Here is a 19815-nt window from a genome sequence, read left to right on the forward strand (position 1 = left end):
ACATCACTATGTACCCTATGAATACGTACAATTACTAGTTGTCAATTAAAATAAAATTAAAAGTCAGTTAATTAAAATCTTACTTATAGAAATCAGACTGGATTCAGTATTTCTTCCATGAAAAAAACTGAAACTCTTATTATTTCTTTTAATCCAATTAGACACATGAGACAACAGATATAAATAAAAAGTATTTTTAAAATTTAAGAAATCATCAAAAATAACCGCTGTTAACATTAGAATATAAAATGGCAGACATATTCATAGTTTAAAAAAAATCATATTCTACATACTGTTTCATAATTGTCTTTTTTTTCACTTAGCACATCAAGAAGTTTCCCATGTCAGTAAATATGAATCCACATCATAATTGTTTTTGTTTTGTTTTGTTTTGTTTTGTTGGTTTTTGTTTCTTGTTTTGGAGATGGAATTTCACTCTTGTTACCCAGGCTGTAGTGCAATGGCAAGATCTAGGCTCACCACAACCTCCACCTCCTGGGTTAAAGCAGTTCTCCTGCCTCAGCCTCCAGAGTAGCTGGGACTACAGGTGTGTGCCACCACGCCCAGCTAATTTTTGTATTTTTAGTAGAGACAGGGTTTCACCATGTTGACCAGGATAGTCTTGATCTCTTGACTTTGTGATCCACCCGCCTCGGCCTCCAAAAATGCTGGGATGATACGAGTGAGCCACCACGCCCGGCCCACATCATCATTCTTAATAGCAGTCTTATATTTCATTTGTACTAGCCCATTGCTATAAAGGAATACCTGAGACTGGGTAATTTATAAAGAAGTAGGTTTATTTGGCTCGTGGTTCTGCAGGCTATATAAGCATGGCACCAACACCTGCCTGGCTTCTGATGAGGACTCAGGAAGCTTTTACTCATGATGGAAGGCAGAGTAGGAGCAAGCGTGTCACATGGCTAGAGAGGGAGTAAGGCGGAGGGGGGGTGCCAGGGTCCCTTAAAAACTAGCTCGCCTGTGAACTGCCAGAGCAAGAACTCACTCAGCCATTCATGAGAGATTTGCCCCATAACCTAAACACCTTCTTCTAGGCCCATCTCCAATACTGGAGATGATATTTGAACACAAGATTTGGAAGGGATACATATCCAAACTATATCATTGGGTCCCTGGTCCCCAAAATCTCATGTCCTTCTCATATTGCAAAGTACAATCATCCCTTCCCAATAGTCCCCAAAAGTCTTAACTAATTCCAGCCTCAACTCAAAAGTCCAAAGTCCCATGTCCAAAGTCTCATCTGAGAATGAAGGCAAGTTCCTTCCACCTATGAGCCTGGAAAGTAAAAAACAAATAATCTACTTCCAAGATACAACGGCAGTACAGGCATTGTGTAAACATTCCCATTCCAAAAGGGAGAAATTGGCCAAAAGAAAGGAGCAATAGACCCCACACACATCTGAAACCCAGCAGAGCAGACTTTAAATCTTAAGGCTCCAAAATAATCTCCCTTGACTCCATGTCCCACATCCAGGGCACCCTGGGGCAAATATGGGCTCCCAAAGCCTTGGGCAGCTCTGCCTCTGTGACTTTGCAGGATCCAGCCCCCATGGCTGCTCTCATTATTCGAAGTTGAGTGTCTGCAGGTTTTCCAGACTGCTTGTGGCTCTACCATCCTGGGGTCTGAAGGGCACAGCAGTGTCCTGATGGGGACTCTGTGTGGGGACTAGGCAGTGTCCCAGTGGGGATTCTAAATTTCTCCTGAGCACTACCCCAGGAGAAGCTCCCTGAAGGGAATCTGCCCCTGCAGCAGGCTTCTGCCCCAGCCTTTCGGATACACCACTGAAATCTAGGTGGGAGCTGCCAAGTCTGCTTTAGTCTTGTATTCTGCATGCCATGCAGAAACCTCCAAGGCTTACAGTGGCTCTTCAAAGCGGCAGCCTGAGCTGTACCTTGGGCCCTTTGAGCTGAGGCTGGAACTGGAGCAGGCAGGATGCAGGAGTAGCCTCCTGAGGCAGCACAGAACAGGAGCACTCTGGGCCTGGCTCCCAAAACCGAAGGGCTGCCTCAAAGACTTCTGAGATGCCTTCATGGCCTTTTCCCCATTGTGTGGGTTATTAGCACCTGGCTTCCTTTTAGTCATGCTAATCTCTTCAGCAAGTGGTTGTTCTGCAGCCTTTTTGGAGTCTGTCTCTATCACATGACCAGGTTGTTAATTTTCCAAATGTTTATGCTCTGCTTCCCTTTTAACTACGAGTTCCAACTTGAAGTCCTTTGCTTCCACATCTGAATGTAGGTTGTTAGAAGCAGCCATGCCACCTCTTGAATGCATTTACACTTAGAAATTTCTTCCAACAGACACCCTAAATCATCACTCTTAAGTTCAACATTCCACAAATCCCTAAAGCATGGACACAACGCAGCCAAGTTCCTTGCTAAGGCATAACAACGGTGACCTTTGCTTCAGTTCCCAATAACTTGCTCATTTCCATCTGAGACCTTGTTAGCCTCACCTTCACCATTCATGTCTCTAAAAGCACTTCAGAATGCTTCACAACCACTTAACCAGTCTCTGAGAAGCTCCAAACTTCCCATTGTCTTCCTGTCTTCTGAGTTCTCCAAACTCTTCCAACCTCTGCCTGTAACCCAGCTCCAAAGCTGTTTCCACATTTTCAGGTATCCTTACAGTCATGCCCCACTCCTTGGCACCAGTTTTCTGTGTTAGTCAGTTTTAAGTTGCTGTACCTGAGACTGGGTAATTTATAAAGTGGTTTATTTGGCGCATGATTCTGCAGGCTGTATGAGCACGGCACCAGCATCTCTCAGCATCTGGTGAAACCTCAAGAAACTTTTACTCATGGTGGAAAGTGAAGAGGGTGCAGGCAGGTCACGCAGTGATGAGAGGGAACAAGAAAGAGAGATGGAGCAAGAGAGAAAGAGGGAGAGGTATAGAGAAGAGGAGGCGATGCCAGGCTCCTTTAGACAACCAGCTCTCAAATCAACTACTGGAGCAAGAACTCATTCATTACTGTGGGAGGACATCAAGTCATTCATTATGTTTGCCCCCACAACCCAAACACCTCCCACTAGGCCCACCTTCAACACTGGAGGATGTATTTCAACACAGCATGAGATGTGGAGCGGACACACATCCAAACTTTATCACCTTTGTATGAATTTAATCAACCTATGTGTATTTCTGGCAAACATATAGGTGGATTATTGATTGGAATTAACAAATAATGGCTTGTCAATCAGCTTTTACCGTGTAATAAATCATCTCACATTTTCATGACTTAAAAGAACGACTTTTTTTTTTTTTTTTTAAGTTCATGATTCTGTGAAACAACTGGGGGAGCCGACACAGCTGAAATGGCTGGGTCCTCTCTCCGTGTGGTCTCTCATCCACAGCGGTCCAGCCTGGGCTTCTTCACCAGCGGTCTCAGAGGCTTGGAGAGCAAGCCCCAGTGTGCAAGTGTTTGTCAAGCCTTTGTTCCTAACATGCTTAGTAATGTCTTTTTGTCCAACCCAAGTCACCTGTCCAACCCAGAATCAAGGGGTGAAGAATAGACTCCAATGCTTGGTGAGAGAATCTGCAATGTCACATTACAAGAGGTATAACATATAAGAATGGAGGAATTTTAGACATTTAATCATGACCCACAATGCTATACTAAATATCCTTTCAAATACTACTGTGCACACTTACCTGATTATTTATATGAGATAAATTTCTAGAAGATAAATTGTTCCGTAAAAAGTACGATTATTTTAAGCTATAGATTTATACTATCGCAATGGAATTTATACTCTCATCAAGTAGTCTTTGAGCAATAAGAACTCAGTGCCTGCATAATGTACAGTATATTACATAATAAATATTGGTTAAATGAATGAACAAAACCACATACATAAATCAACAAAAACAAGAATAAATCAGTAGCCTAATACCGATGTTACCACTCTTTAAAAATTTGCTCATTGACAGGTAAAAATAGAACCCTATTTTAATTCCTACTTTTTTCATTACTAGTATCTATTATGTTTAATGGCTATTTGGTATTCTACTTTACTGAATTCGAATTGGGCATATATCATTTGGTCTGTTTCTGGGCTCTCCATATTTTGTTTCAGTCATTTTGTCTATTGGGCCTTAAAACTATTATATCTAACTTATTCTTTTCATGACTATAATACTCCATTGCATGGAGGTATCCTAATTTACTTAACAGACCTTTTATTTATGGATTAATATTACTAGTCCTTTGATATTAAAAGAAAGCTGAAATCAGCATCCTTTATACAGCCTATACATAGATGCCTTTGATGTCAAGTGAAGGTATATCTTTAAGATAAAACCCTGCTTTGATAATTACTGGATAAAATAAATACTAATTCTATTTTATCCAGTAATTATCACATTTATCCACTGATACGAAAAAAAGCAAGAATTGTTACAACTTCTTTGGAAGGCCTTTATGCAACAAATATCAATATTTTAAATTAACATTAAATGAACATTTAAAATATTGAAATTTGTTGCACTAAGACCTTCCAAAGAAGTTGTAATAATTCTTGCTTTTTTTCGTATCAGTGGATAAATGTGTTTGCTTCCCTAAACTCTTACTAAAACAACATAGCCAATCTTATCGGATATGTAAAATGGCATATCACTTTAAATTTTGTATTCCTATTTGAATTATAATAAACATCTTTTTATTAAGCTTATAAGCTACATTTCATTTTCTTGGCAGACTGATTCAAATTTTTTGTTCTTTTTTTATTGGATTGTTAGTTTTTTTCCTTATTAATTTTAATAGCTCCTTATATCTTAAGGAGATTAGTTTTAACATTTTCTACTGATGTTATCCATGGTAAGTCTCTGCAGAAGTGTTTCATTTTGATACAGTCCCATTTATTTACTATTTCTTTATTGTTTCTGGCCCTCGAGTCTTTATTCTTAAGGCCTTTCCACTCCACTCTCATAAAAAAATTATCGCTCATATTTTTAGTTGGTACTTTTATTTAGTTACTTACGAACTTATTTTAAGTTTACATTCTTGAGCTCTCAGGAACTTATTTTGGCATGAAAAGCAAAGCCTTAGGTTTCTTTTTTCCAAAGAACTAGCCAATGCTCTCATATATATATATTTTTTAAATACATCAATTCCCCCAGTGATTTGGAATATACTTTTATCATATAGCAAATTCACATATGCATTTAGCTCTATTTTTGAATTGTATTTTGTTCCATTCATCTGTCTGTCTACTCTAGCAACAGTACCAACCATTTAAAATTAGTTTTGAGAATACATTTTAATACTAGAGGTACCAATCTTCTTTAATTACTCTTCTTTCTTTTTTAAAAGACTTTTTTGGGTATTCTCACATATGTATCTTTGATACACACTTTGGAATCAATTTATCTACTTTTGCAAAGGAGTACATTAAATTTATAGATTTTGAGACAACAGTTTTACACTTTGAGTCTTCATATTTAGAACTACGCATGTCTCTCCAATTATTCAAATTTATTTTATGTCTTATGTAAAGTTTTAAGCTTTCCTTCACTCAAATTTTATAAGTTCTTGTTAATTTTATTTCTAAGTATTTTATTTTAAAAGTTATATATATGATTGGTATTTCCATTACATTTTCTGAGTAAATGTGTACTTATAAGAATGCTCTATCATTTAAAAATCAATTCTCTTACCAGATACCTTATAGAATTCTCATCATGTCATCTGTAAAGAAGTAATTTACTTTTATATTTCCAATTATATGTTTGACTTTTATAATTAGGGAAAAAAGATGCTCCCAACTTAAATATATGGAAGTAAAACAGACTTTTCTATATTTGTATAATATTAATACATTGTCTCTCTTTTAAATTGTGGCAAAATACACACAAAATAAAATTTAACATTCTAACCATTATTTAGTGTACAGTTCAGTGAAATTAAGTGCATTCACATTGTTGTGCTACCGTCACCATCATCTACTCTTTCCATCTTGTGAAACAAAAACTCTACTCATTAAAAAATAACTTCCCATTCTTCCCTCTCCCCAGTTCGCAACTACCATTCTTTCTGTCTATGAATCTGACTGCCCTAGGTACTTAACATAAGCAGAATCACATTTGTGACAGAATCACATTTGTTCATTTGTGACTGGCTAACAGATTATCTCTTAATAGAATACAGAGATATTGGAGGAAAAGCATTTTATAATTCATATTAATATTCACTATTTCTTAATTTTTTTACATTATCAACTGCTAATTGTCTCAGAAGTTAAATAATTTTTATTTTATAACCAAAACTAAGTCACTATTGTATTATTCCACCCCTTGTTAAATTTATATGAATTTGTCATTTCAAGCTCAATTGTTTATAGTTCCTTTATATTTGATAGACCTTTTCACATCTGTATATAATACAGAGTTGTTCTTAATGTACTGTTTTAGGCCTGAAGGTAAATTAGAGATAAACTTCTTTAACTGTCTTTTTCTTTTTAAGACAAGAAATGCTGATTTCCCAAAACCGGACCAAACATATAAAGAGGAAACTGAATCTCACCCAGCCCCGATGAACTATATTTCAAGGACATTGAGAGAAGTGGAGAATATGAAATCAAAATCATTGTCAACATTTTCTTTTTGATAAATCATAGAAACGGTTAACACTCTAGAACACTTGGCAAAGCATATGCCCCCATAATAAAACAAAACAAAAGAATAAAAGAGGAAAAAAATAACTTTGTGGGCAATTGTGTTGTAAGTTTAAGGATAATCCGGATCACCTTCTTGTATACAGTATTTTAAAAAGTTGTGAAAACTTGAAGCCATCATATGGTCACCCATACATGTCATGTCAACTAAATTTAGTTATTTTATTAAATTTTAATTATGTTCAAGTTCAGTGGGAAAAATGTAAAAAGCAAGGAACTATTAACATATTTATAATAATACATACAGTAACATAATTTCCCTCTCAAGCTTTTTAGAATGCATGCATATATTACACATAACTGTAATGAGGTTTTATACAATTTTATTTCCTACCCTTTCAACTTGATGTCAATTAAAACACATGATCACTTCTCTACATAAATCAGATCTCTTAGGCTGAGGGGTCTGTGTTTCTCAGAGGCAGGATCTACTGAACGGGCAGATGAGGTATACAGAATTAAAATGAATTACATGCATAAATCCAGGCCAAATCACACAAGTCTCCTAGGCCTGTGGAGAAAGAAGCCAAGCAGGGAGAAAAGCCACGAGCTGGGGATGCCTGGCTGCTCCCTGGCCTCAGGAGTGAGTTCACAAATACAGTGGAGGCTCAACTTAGTGAAGTTCAAGTCTCCAGAAAGGCAGAAACTGCATATGTCTCATTTCTGGTTGCCTGGTTATGTTAATTGATGTATGATAATAAAAACTGCATGCAATCTGGTAAACAGTATCAGAGGTAGAGCCACAGCTTGGTGGAAGTCTGAGGAAAACTTTTGGAAGGATTATGCACTGAAAGCTCCCAAGGCTGGGATCCCAAGCTCCTAAAACAGGGTCCAGTACCTACAGGGCTCTCTGTAGACATCTGTTAAATGAACAACTTCTAGTACTAGACAGACAGGAGGAAGAGGCCAAAGACATTGTATCCTTAATTTTGATAAACAGCACATAAAGCTGTGATTATATCCTGTGGATAAAATGCACAGCTTGGGTAATAGTTCCATTATGTGTATTTTTACCTGATTGACAAAGTATATCCAAACTGTGTATTAATAATTCAAGGTACATGCCATAGGGCTCTTGTCCTTGGCTTTGTCTGCTTTAGTATTTTCAATAACAATTTGAGATTGTAGTTCTCCAAATTGATTCCTTGACAGACCCCCAGTGTTTGACTTGGTATTTCGTTCATATTATTACTTAAACACAGGCACACGCAAGATTATAAATATTGCTTATGGCTTTTATACAATCACAAATCTAAAATTTAAAAATAAAATGCACATCTTATAAAAGTCCAATTAACAACGTTAATGTGACAGATGACGTTCTTTGGTTAACATGAAATCACTGATTTAACACGTGTCATCCTGACCTCCATGGTGTTCATACGGTGAAGGGCTTGGTAATGTCTGTGCAGTTATCATTCCATAGTCTGACACTATGCTTTGGCCTTAGCCTAGCACATACATGTCCGCTACATTGCCTAGTTTTCTTTTCTCATTAGCCTGTGCCATTTGGTGAGCAGTCTGCAAGCTAATCCAAACAAATGCAACAAAATGCTATGTCAGTCCCAAGATGTCTAGAACGTTTCACTTTTTCCATCAACTTTAAAAGAAAACCCAAAAATTGTGAATTCCTGGAGAGAATTCATTCAATAAATAATGACTGAGCACTCACTAGGCCCGGAGCAGTTGCCAGATGTGGCAGATCCGGTGATGAACTAGACAGAGCCCACCCCTGCCTGCAGGAAGAACTTAAGGATGGCTATTTCAATTTGCAGAAAACACCAGAGAGGTAGGAGATTTAAAACATGGAAATAGGATCTAGATTATCTAGAATTGTTTGTTTGTTTGTTTGAGACAGGGCTTTGGTCTGTCACCCAAGGTTGGAGTTCAGTTGCACAATCACAGCTCACTGCAGTTTCGACCTCCTGGGCTCAAGTGACTCTCCCCACTCAGCCTCCCTAGCAGCTAAGACTGCAGGTGTGCCCCAGGCTAATTTTTTGTTATTTTTTTGTAGAGATAGGGTTTCACCACATTTCCCAGGTTGGTCTCAAACTCCTGAGCTCAAGCAATCTACCTGCATTGGCCTCCCAAAGTGCTGAGACTATAGGTGTGAGCCACCATCCCCTGCCATAAAGGATCTTTATACTTGTATCTTCATCATAATATTTTGAAATTCCTAAATCACTACATAAAACATAATTGTGAGTGATACAGAAAGCTATTCACTGAAAACTGAAAGTTTCCCCTCTCTGGATACAAAGGCCCTAGTCCCACTCCCCAGTGGTCACACCTGTGCTAACTTGAACCTTCTAGAGCTTTCCATGAGATTGAAAAACTAATTCTGAATAAGTTCCCTCAGTGAGCACAATTCCTTATTTAACCCCTACCCTCTTCCTCACCTGGTGGCATTTTCTAAAAGGTGTCCTTATGTGAGAGAATCCCCCTAGACCGACACTAAAAGGGGTCACAGAGACTGGACTTGGGAAAAGGCTTCACTTATGAAGATTCATTACCTTTTTCTGAGCGTTGTGAAAAGGATTAATGATATTGCAGGTACAACACCTGGCACACAGTAGGCACTTAATAAATAGCAAGTGCTATTATTACAATATTACATGTGCTCTTGAATGATTACTGGCTTTTCCAGTATACTGTGTTTTGTTTATGAAGTGTTGGCAGTTCTTTTTTTGAAAACCTTGAAAAAAACTGCCCTTTAATGTGGCTGCCCATTGGGGATTATAGCTTTCCATAATCTGTGGAAAAAAACACTTCTCAGTCACCCTTCCAGTGAACATAATATCCCCCTTGTCTTCATGGAGGAGATGTCAGAGGAGAGGTGGAGGTTGGGTCATTTGAAGTGAGACAGGGTGTTAGTATCAGGACCATATTTCTTTTCCAACTCTAAAATCTAATTTCCTCCGAAACTGAGTTTAACAGTTCTGCATTTACAGCTCAAGTTCCTGGCGTCCCACCCCCTCGCCTGTGATACATCACTTAGGTCATGCTTGGAAAGTGCTTTGAAGGAAATGGGCCCAGAAGTGCTAAGCAGAATTACATGATGTGAGCGGACGGTGGGGAGCCACATGAACAGATACAATCTTCTGTCTCTGCTAGGTTTCATTTTCTCTGGTGGGTTTTATGGAAACTTCTCTGGTAGATTTCATGTTACACTGGAAATAAAGCAGGAAGTCACATTTTTATGAGTAATACGTATGTTGAATACTGAAAAGAATAACAAAAGAACGGAATGGAATATTTGCACTCAGCTGAGTATGGTCAAAACAGTTAGAAATTCAGAATCAGCCACTTTCCACTATGCAATATTTTAAATAACAACAACAACAACAAAAAATGAATTTAGGAGAAGGTAAACCATGGAGAGAAGAGTTTGGGGAAATTGTCTTAATTGAAGAAAATTGTTCTGGAGAATTGCAAGGTTCTTGTTCTATGGAGAAAGTTTACTTAAGAAAATTCACCATCCATTCATTGATTTATTTGTCTATTCATCAGATAAACTTTTACTAAATACCTTCAGAGGTCCAAGCACTGCATTAGACACTTGTATAGAGAGCACTGATTCATGCTATAGTGGAAACGGGATAAATGGTGTCCCTGCAGAACATGGAGAAGGAAATCTTCTCGGAAAGTCAGGGGAAGTGTCCCTCCAGGAAGTGATAACTGAATTGTCCTAAGAGGTGAACAAATGATTTCCAGGAAGACATGGGGAGGGAGTCCATGGCAGGGGAACAGCATCTGCAAAAGTGCAAAGACGTGGCAGAGTGAGGGAATGACTACAAAGTCTGAAATCCTGGGACACGGGGTGTGCGCAGCTGGGACTGGAAGTGAGACCAGAGAGAAAAGTGACAGTATTTTGTTCCTCTGTCTGTTGGTACCACATCCAGTATATCATTTCTAAGGTTCCGGAGTGGTATGACACAGAGGAAGGTACGAGCTCTTCAGTCAGACTTCCTGGGCTCAACTCCTGAGTCCCATAAACACTATTTGTGTGGACCTGGGCAAGCTGCTGGCATTTCCTCCTCTGTAAAATGAGAATAATCACAATTTAATCTCTAGGGCTGTTGTGTAGACACAGGAGGCTGATTGCTCCTGTTCTGTGGCTGCTCTATGTCCTTCGCAAGATCAAAACAGATATGATTTAGAGATATTTGAGCATTACCTTCCATAGGGTCATTATCATCTTCATCGACATTGTCATCATCCCACAATACATTGATGGAAGAAGCAATATTTTATTTTGTTTGTATTTATTTATTTTGAGACAGGATTTCACTCCAGTTGACCAGGCTGGAGTGCAGTGGCATGATCTCAGCTCACTGCAACTTTGACTTCCCAGGCTCGAATGATTGTCCCACCTCAGCCTCCCAAGTAGCTGGGACTATAGGCATGCACCCACCATGCCCAGCTAATTTTTTGTATTTTTAGTAGAGACGGGTTTCACTATGATGCCCAGGCTGGTCATTAACTCCTGGCCTCAAGCAATCCACCTGCCTTGGCCTCTCAAAGTGCTGGGATTACAGGCTCAAGCCACTGTGTCCGGGAAAGAGGCTATTTTTATAAGTGCCTTCCAGCTGTGTGTAAGTAGCAATGAACCAGTCAGAAAGAAAACACCAGGCCATGTAGCTCAAGAAGAGATGCAATACCTCAACACAGGAAATAAACTGATTTGACGATTTTTAAAATAAAGTAAGTGGGATTGACATCTGACGAAAAGTGTTTTCTCTTCCTTCCAAATGCTGGGGTGCTGTACTTAGTATTTTGTTTCTGAGCGCCTTCTACTGACCTCATCTTCGCTCCCCTCAAATTGAAACATATGAGGAGATAGAGAGATTCAGAAGATGAATTCCAAGAACATAAATAAAACAGATGGATTACCCCCCACCTGTGAATATATTGAGAGAATGCTTTAACTTCTGGCAACCAGCTTAGGACTGAATCACTGATTGGTATATAGAAAAGTAGATAATTCAAAAATCATGGCAATTATTAACGCACGGGAAAATAAAGAGTTGCTCAAGGATGGAAATGTAGTTCTTGATTTAAAACATGGCTCAGCTGTGAAAAATATTCACAGTTATATTAATGCAGAATTTGAATATGTTTCTGTCAAAACTTACTCCATAATTACAGTGCAAGGATATAGAAGGGAAAGTGTATGTGTGTGAGTCAGATAGGCAGGAAGGGACAAAATAAGTGTAAACGCTAAATCTGAGAACTCAAAAGAGAACATTTGAACATGTTATTTAGAGATATGGAGGCAAACACCAAAAGAAAAGAAAACAAGAGAAAAAAGAACAAGAAAAGAAAAACAGCAGAAAGAGTTGAAAATGGTTACTTCTAAAAGGAGCAGAAACAGAGGTTACTGTTTTTCACAATAAACCTTGTATTATACAATTTTTCACTATAAAAACTATGCACACGTATGAATTTGACAGAAATAAACATGAAATATTTCAAAAAGTCTGAAGAGAACAGCATTCAGTTTGAAGTGTGTGAATCAAGGGCTCATGGAAAGGAGGCATTAAACCAGTGAATTTTGGTTGAGCCCATTGTGTAGGGCAGGCGTCCCCAAACTTTTTACACAGGGGGCCAGTTCACTGTCCCTCAGACCGTTGGAGGGCCGCCAAATACTGTGCTCCTCTCACTGACCACCAATGAAAGAGGTGCCCCTTCCTGAAGTGCGGCGGGGTGCTGGATAAATGGCCTCAGGGGACCACATGTGGCCCACAGGCCGTAGTTTGGGGACGCCTGGTGTAGGGCTTCAGAAGGCAAGGAAATGATGCACATTTTTAAGCGAAGGAGCAACAAGATCAGATTGTACTCTGGAAAAACTTGGAAAAGGAATTAGGAAAAGTTTAAACACAGGGAGGTGAGTGTGCAAACTTTTACAAATAGTTCTGGCAAGCAATCATGACTTTCAGAACCAAAGCAGTGGATATGGGCATGGAGAAAGCAAAACAAAACATAGACCTGACAGATATGTATGAGATGGGCTTGTCTTGCCTATTTGAGGAGTGAGGAGGGCAAAGTGAAGCCAGGTTCTTGGCTTAGCAGACTGGGAGGATGGTGGTGCCAATACCCAAGATGGAACTTCACAAAAGCAGGTTCTTAGAGGAGAAGCCAGGGAGGAAAAAATGGTGAGTCTGTTTCTGTACATATGAGAAGTGCCTGAGGGACATCCAGAGGAAGAGCTAGGAAATGCCTACCAGGAGACCAGCATGGAGAAAGGGCTGTTATCTAGTGACCTGGGAGTCCCTACTTTTTTGTTTTGTTTTGTTTTTTGTTCATTTGTTTGTTTTTGAGACAGAATTTCGCTCTTGTTGCTCAAACTGGAGTGCAAAGGCATGATCTCGGCTCACTGCAACCTCCACCTCCTGGGTTCAAGTGATTGTCCTGCCTCAGCCTCCAAGTAGTTGGGATTACAGGCACTACAGGTGTGTGCCACCACACCCAGCTAATTTTTTGTATTTTTAGTAGAAATGGGGTTTCACCATGTTAGCCAGGCTGGTCTTGAACTCCTGACCTCAGGTGATCCACCTGCCTTGGCCTCCCAAAGCGCTGGGATTACAGGTGTGAGCCACCGGGCCCAGCCAGAGTCCCTGGTTTATATTGGTGATGACTCACCAGGCCATCACAAAGCCCAATTGAAATGTATGATGTGAATCAGAGCAAAGTCTTGGCCTGGGGGATAAACATTTTAAAGAAATAATCAGTAGGGCAAAGGCCAAAGAAGACAATGAAATATCAGCAGAGAAACAGGAGAACTAGGAGAGAGTGTCACCACTGAAGCCACGGCAGATGAAGGGAGGAGACTGAATAGGTCCAAAGCCCTCAAGAGAAGTCAAAGATGGACAAGGACATCAGTGACCTTAACAACGTATTTATAGAGACGGAAGGTGAGCCTGAGTGAATTGGTTGAGTGACTGAAAGTTGATTAAGTAGATACACCAAACATGGCAGTGCCTTGAATACATTTGGTGGAAAAGAGGAGAAAGAAAATAGAGCATGTAGTGAAAATCTATTCATTTTTGCTGCCCAGTGCCACTTCTTTCCTTCAGGTTACAGCAAGCCTGCCTTCCTTTGAAGAACTCCTCTACCCTCCACACTCAGCACAGGGGTCTGAGAATGTTGCAGTCATGGTACTCACTGCAGGGTGGCGTGTGGCCCCAGAAAGGGTGATTGGAGTCATCCCTGAGGATTATTCCATTGGAACTAAAAGTTGTTCATTCCTTTCTGGTGGCAATGCTGAAGAGATATGACCCTGAGAGACACCCACAGCCATGTTTCCAGCTTGGTGGAGAAATAGTCCACGTGAATGAAGCCACACAGAGAAAAGCAGAGAAGTGTAACACAGAGACAGGGCATCCTCTGGAGCCCCTCAGGGGCCTGAGCCATCCTCGGCCATCTTTCCTGAAGCCTGGCTGCTTGTTTGGCTTTCATTTCAGCTCTCTGAGCCACCCTGGGGTCCATCCTATCAATCTCTCTTGGGACTTAAATTCATTCAGGTTGCTTTTTCTGTCACTTGCTACCAAAATAAATAAAATAAAGTCCTAATAGAAAATGGTAACTTGCAAGAAAGGCAGGTTGGAAAGATTAGATAGATATATAGATAGATAGATAGATAGACAGACAGACAGATAGAAAAAGAGAGATGTTAATCAACAGCTAGACAACAGACATATACTATTACATGAAAATATTTATATCTGTCCCATTTATGTGTTTAGGTAGCTATAGATGTATTTAGAGAAGCAGCATTGTTTGAAAACAGAGGCCAACGACTCAGAAAATGGAAAGACTGATCACATAAGAAAAGAGGATGGCTGATGGAGCTTCCAGGGAAAGTGGGATGAGATGGGACCGTAAGCTCATATGGAGGGAGTAGTCCCTCTGAGACAGAAAGCAAGGACAGAAGCAGTTTAATATGGTTTGGCTGTGTCCCCACCCAAATCTCAACTTGTACTATAGTTCCCATAATCCCCATGTGTCATGGGAGGAACCTGGTGGGAGGTAAATGAATCATCTGGGCAGTTACCTCCATGCTGTTGTCGTGGTAGTGAGTGAGTTCTCATGAGGTTTTTATAGGGTGCTGTTTCCTTGCTTCTCTCTGCACTTCTCCTTGCTGCCACCATGAGAAGGACATGTTTTTTGCTTCCCCTTCCGCCATGATTGTAAATTTCCTAAGGCCTCCCCAGCCCTGCAGAACTGTGAATGAATTGAACCTCTTTCCTTTATAAATTACCCAGTCTCAGGTATGTCCTTATAGCAGTGTGAGAACAGACTAATACAAAGGTAAATTTAGTTGGGGAAGAAGCTTAAAGAAATTCTGCCCCATGCTATATTTTTTGCAAGGTCGTTTCTGAAAAGTAGGGGATGGTTTTAAAATAAGGGAGTCTGAGGAGAGCAAAAATCATTTCAAACCACTGCCCTGTGCCATGAGAATGGGAGCTGGCTAGGAACAAGAATCCAAGTCTGTTTCCTCATCTTTAAATACCATACCATGGCACAGTGCAGCAACGTGTATGAAAGTTATCATCTGTAAAACTGTGTGCAAGCTGTTATTATGTACATGGTCTATTCATTTTAAACAAGAAGATAAGGGAATTTACATAACCAATTCTTGCTTATCTGAAGCAATTTGGCAATTATTTTTCTGTAAGGAACTACACCGTAAATTTTAGACTTTGCAGCCCATATGAACTCTGCCATTGTAGCCCTTAAAAAGAAAGGAAATCCTGGCACATGCTACAGCATGGGTGCAGTTTTGAGGACACTATATTAAGTGAAGTAAGCCAGCCACAAAAAGGCAAGTGATGCATGATTCTATGTATAGGAGTACCTTGAGTAGTCAAAATCATAGAAACAGAAAGTAGAGTGGCAGTTGCCAGGGGCTGGGGGGAAGGGAGATGGGTTTTTTTAAATCAGTTTCAGTTTTGCAAGATAAAAAGAGTTCTGGAGATTGGTTTTACAACAATGTGAATATACTTAACACTATTGAATTACACACTTAAAAATGGTTGAGATGATACGTTTATGTTATGTGTATTTCAACACAATTTAAAACAAAACAAAACAAAAGAGGCCACTGGCCACACTTGGCCCTGTCCAGTTTACTAACCCCTAACTGAGAGATTCAGGGGATAGTGACTGTTTGAAAAGTATAAATAACAATTTTACCCATTCTAACTGCCTGTGAGTGCTTGAAGGGCAGGGCAATTCTGGGCCTCTCTGCATCTCTAGGGCTTAGACTTCTGGGAGATAAATCATGGGTGCTCAATACATGCTCACAACTTGAACATGGTTTCTCTACAGCACAGGTGTCCAATTTTTTGGCCTCTTTGGGCCACGTTGGAAGAAGAAAAACTGTCTTGGGCCACACATAAAACAGATTAACACTGACGATAGCTGATGAGTTCAAACAAAAAAAAAAAATCACAAAAATCAAACTCATAATGTGTTAAGAAAGTTTATGAATTTGTACTGGGCCACGCTGAACTGGGCCACATGTGGTTCACAGGCCACGGGCTGGACAAGTTTGCTCTACAGCAAACTCCTAGAGAGGGCTGAGCCTGGAGCAAAGCAAATGGGAGGAAGAGAAGGAAAGGGGTAACAAACATTATTTTCCTCAAAAGGAAACTAGTTGCAATAGCACCAAGGCTCTCCCCAAAATAAAGGTTCTAATACATTAAAAGTATCCTAAGTCCTGGGACCATTTAAGGAGCCTCTGAAAAGCCATTGTGTATGTACCCTCCAGGGAACTGCTTTCTTTTCAGTGTTATTTTTTAAGGTGTACCTAAGACGATATTACAAAATCTTGTGATTGAGTTTGCAACTGTCCTGCTACACTGTGAATGTAGTAAGGTTTCTACCTTTAAAATAAAAGAACAAAGTTGCCCGCGCTCCGAAGGTCCCTATCATACACACTCTCCTGGCAGCGGGCTCTCTGAGGTGGGGTGGGTGAGGTAAGACAGGTGGCTGCACTGCTTAGCAGTGACTGTCCTCAGCGATGGCATTGACTCGGGTCCATTTATGCCAGTTCTCTGTGAGGTCTGCCTAACTGCACGGTAGTTTCATCCAACCCATTTCTGGAAAGGGTACCTCCCCCTGAAGTCTGGAAATGGCTGTAGTGAGAAACAGAGGGCAACATAAGGTCACCAGATTATCAGGGGGCATCCTAAAGGGATTTCTGGAGCCTTCAGAACCAATGCCCAGTTCATAGCCTTCTTCTCAGAAAGCCAAACCCTGGGCAGCGTGCTGGGAAACTCTCAAATCCACCTTCAAAGTTGAGACCTGCTCATATTTTACAAAGTTAAATGTTGAAAGTGAAGGTTTGATTGTTGGCTCTGTAAAAATGGGAAAGGAAGAAAAGGGACAAAAAAATGTGGCTTTGCAGGGTAAGACTTTTATCTAAAGCAGGTACATTGTACGACTCCAAGCCAAGAAACAAAGGGAGCCTTGTGTACCTTCCCTCTGCAGGTCGTTGTAATGCTCCGATGGGAGTAAAAGGAGTCGGGGAAATGGTTTTTGTGCTCCATGGAAAAGAAAGAGCAATTCATGAGAGCTGCAAACAGGGAGCTTGCTCCCAGGCGGACCAGCAGGCCTGGCTTGACCAGCGGTCATGTTTCACAGCAAGGAAAGGAGGCCTGCCAGAGCTGGGACCCGGGGGAGGGGAGGGTTCTCCCTGCTGCTGATCAGCTGTGCACAGGAGGGAGGATACAAGCTCTCCCTGAAAACACAAACAGAGCAGGAGACCAGGAGGCCCCTGTCCAGTTGGGCCTGGTACCCTGCCGGGAGGCACAAGTAATTACAAAGCCGAGCCCCAAGGCTTCACTGCCTGTCCTGAGGCGACTCCCGTGCAGAGCCCTGTCCAATACGGCAGCACCAGCTAGCAGCAGCTACTGCAGACCTGAAATGTGGCTGCTCTGAATTGAGATGTGCTGAAGATTTAAAACACACACTATATTTCAAAGACTGAGTACAAAAAAAAGGTTAAAATGTCATCGATAATTTTTGCATTGATTACATATTGAAATCATAACATTTGGGGTACCTTAAAGAACATACACAACTAATTTTACCACTGCTTGTTACTTTTTAAAAATGTGACTGCTAGAAAATTTTAAATCATATATGTGGCTCACATTATATTGCCTTTGAACTGTGCTACCTTGGAGAATCCAGGACAGCTCTGACATTCTCAACTAATTTCCTTTCTGGTGTTTGTCTAAATGAGAGAGTAAGACTGAGGAAACTCATCCTAGGAATGAATGCATTTATGGTCCCAAAGCCTGTAGCTACTGTGTGAGGTAGCTAGTTCCGACCCTAGCTTAGGGATGCTATGGATTCATCCACTCCCTTCCTGGTCATCAAGCCCTTGGGTCTGATTTACACTGTGTTCCTGGCACCTAGTCTAGCATCAAGTCGGCCCTGCATTTGTCCACAGAATAGATGTGGCGCGATGAGTGAATGACCGTGTTCATTTTGCAGAGATTTTCCTGAAGTTCTCCACTTCTTCCAAACCCAATTCGTAAAGAAGGAAATCTGAAAATAAATAGGCAGTTAGAATAACTTATAATTACCACACACCAAGTCCTGGGAAATATCCGTGTGGGAAAGACTGAAAACACAGGTAGAAATGGGATGTCGCCTCTCAGGAGTGGCTTCATTTTTGAAGTGATGGAGTGTGGCGTCAAGGGCTCCAGTGAGGGAGCCAAAGCTCTCTATTTTTAATGCAATGTCACCAACACTAGCCACATGACTCTGGTCAAGTGACTTAGAGCTGCTACATGTTACTTTGCTTTTCTAACAAAAATGCTAACCTTTGTCCTGATTTCTAATTCAGGTAAAAAGCAAATGAGAAAACATATCCCAAAGCTCATGCTGGCATTTGGAATATGAACAAATTAAGGTTAATTAGTGTTGAGTCTTATGAATTAAAAACAAAAGGTCTCAGTGTTTCCCTCTGAAGTGAGCAATGGTACCCAGGACTGGTCAGAGGGCAGGGGAACCAACCCCAACGCTACCAGTCAGGCAAGAGCCCTGCAGATGGTCTCACAGGGTTCACAGCCTCACCAGCTGTTGGAGGACTGGAGTGGTGGGAAAATCAGAAGCGTATTCACTTCATAAATGCTGGAGCTGAAATAGCTCTGAGACCATTGGTGCCACACCCTTCTATGTCAATAAGAAACACATACAAGAGGAAGGGAGGCTAAAAGATCTGTCCTGGGTCACCCTGCCAGCAGGTGCCCATCCCTGCATAAAATACAGCCCCCCCATTACGGAGCAGAGCCCACAGGACCTCCTGCTGCTGAGCTTACATAGTGTGAGGGAGACAGAATCTGTAGGTCATACCAAGAGGGGTGTGAGACCCCTTGAAAGGCAACAATCTGATTGGCCACCAAGCTGGTTCATCTGCAGGCTTTAACAAGGCTTCAACCAACGACAGAGAAGGAAGCTTCACTGATGGCCAAACAATGAGAAGACCGAGTTTGCTTTAGTTTTAAGTATGAAAAAGGCTACTTTTATTGAGATAAGATTATGGTGAAAAGGAAAGACACTGTTAACAAGTTATTTCTTTGATTGATGCTGGCTGAGTTCACAGTGTCTGCACACTCCTGAGCACATGATGCTGAATGTGCATTATCTCATAAATCACCCTAGCTTCACAATAAAAAAGTTAAATTAACTTTATTGACCCCTGCTGGTTTTTAAATCCTAAATAGGACTTAAAACCTATCTGCAAATTGTCCAGATTTGCTAATTACTGTAGCTGGGAGGAGCTGACTCCCCCAGTGCAGAGGGAATCCAAAGAGACGGGTGTGTTTAGCGCCAGACAGGGTCAAACTTTCAGGTCACCCAGCAACAACAAAGGGTGTCTCTTTCATCTCCCTGAGCCTGGCACTCTCCAGCTCCCAGGAGGCCTGCCTCTTACAAACCCCACCCACTGTCCAAAGGCTGGGAACTACTTAGGTTTTGCCATCTGCCTTACAGCTTTTGTCTGATGTCCCAAGACAATTTTTTTAAGGGATGAGGAGGGGTTATACAATATGGATGCAGTTTATGAAAAACATTCCATTTTCTCACCCCTGCCCCATCACACACACATGC

The 19815-nt window shown here is 40.7% G+C and overlaps 1 protein-coding gene across 1 annotated transcript in view; it reads right to left on the bottom strand.

The window, feature by feature from the left end:
- Nucleotides 1–231: 231 nt before the first annotated feature.
- ZDHHC21 (zDHHC palmitoyltransferase 21) overlaps nucleotides 232–19815 on the bottom strand; it is a 143948-nt gene continuing 124364 nt past the window's right edge. Inside the window, exon 10 of the mRNA XM_074394851.1 lies at nucleotides 232–10443. Within this exon, the coding sequence (XP_074250952.1) occupies nucleotides 10222–10443 (222 nt within the window). The 3' untranslated portion in view covers nucleotides 232–10221. The remainder of the gene's footprint in view (nucleotides 10444–19815) is intronic.

This window comes from Saimiri boliviensis, chromosome 2 (assembly GCF_048565385.1).
Source record: "Saimiri boliviensis isolate mSaiBol1 chromosome 2, mSaiBol1.pri, whole genome shotgun sequence".
Taxonomy (NCBI): Eukaryota; Metazoa; Chordata; class Mammalia; order Primates; family Cebidae; genus Saimiri; species Saimiri boliviensis.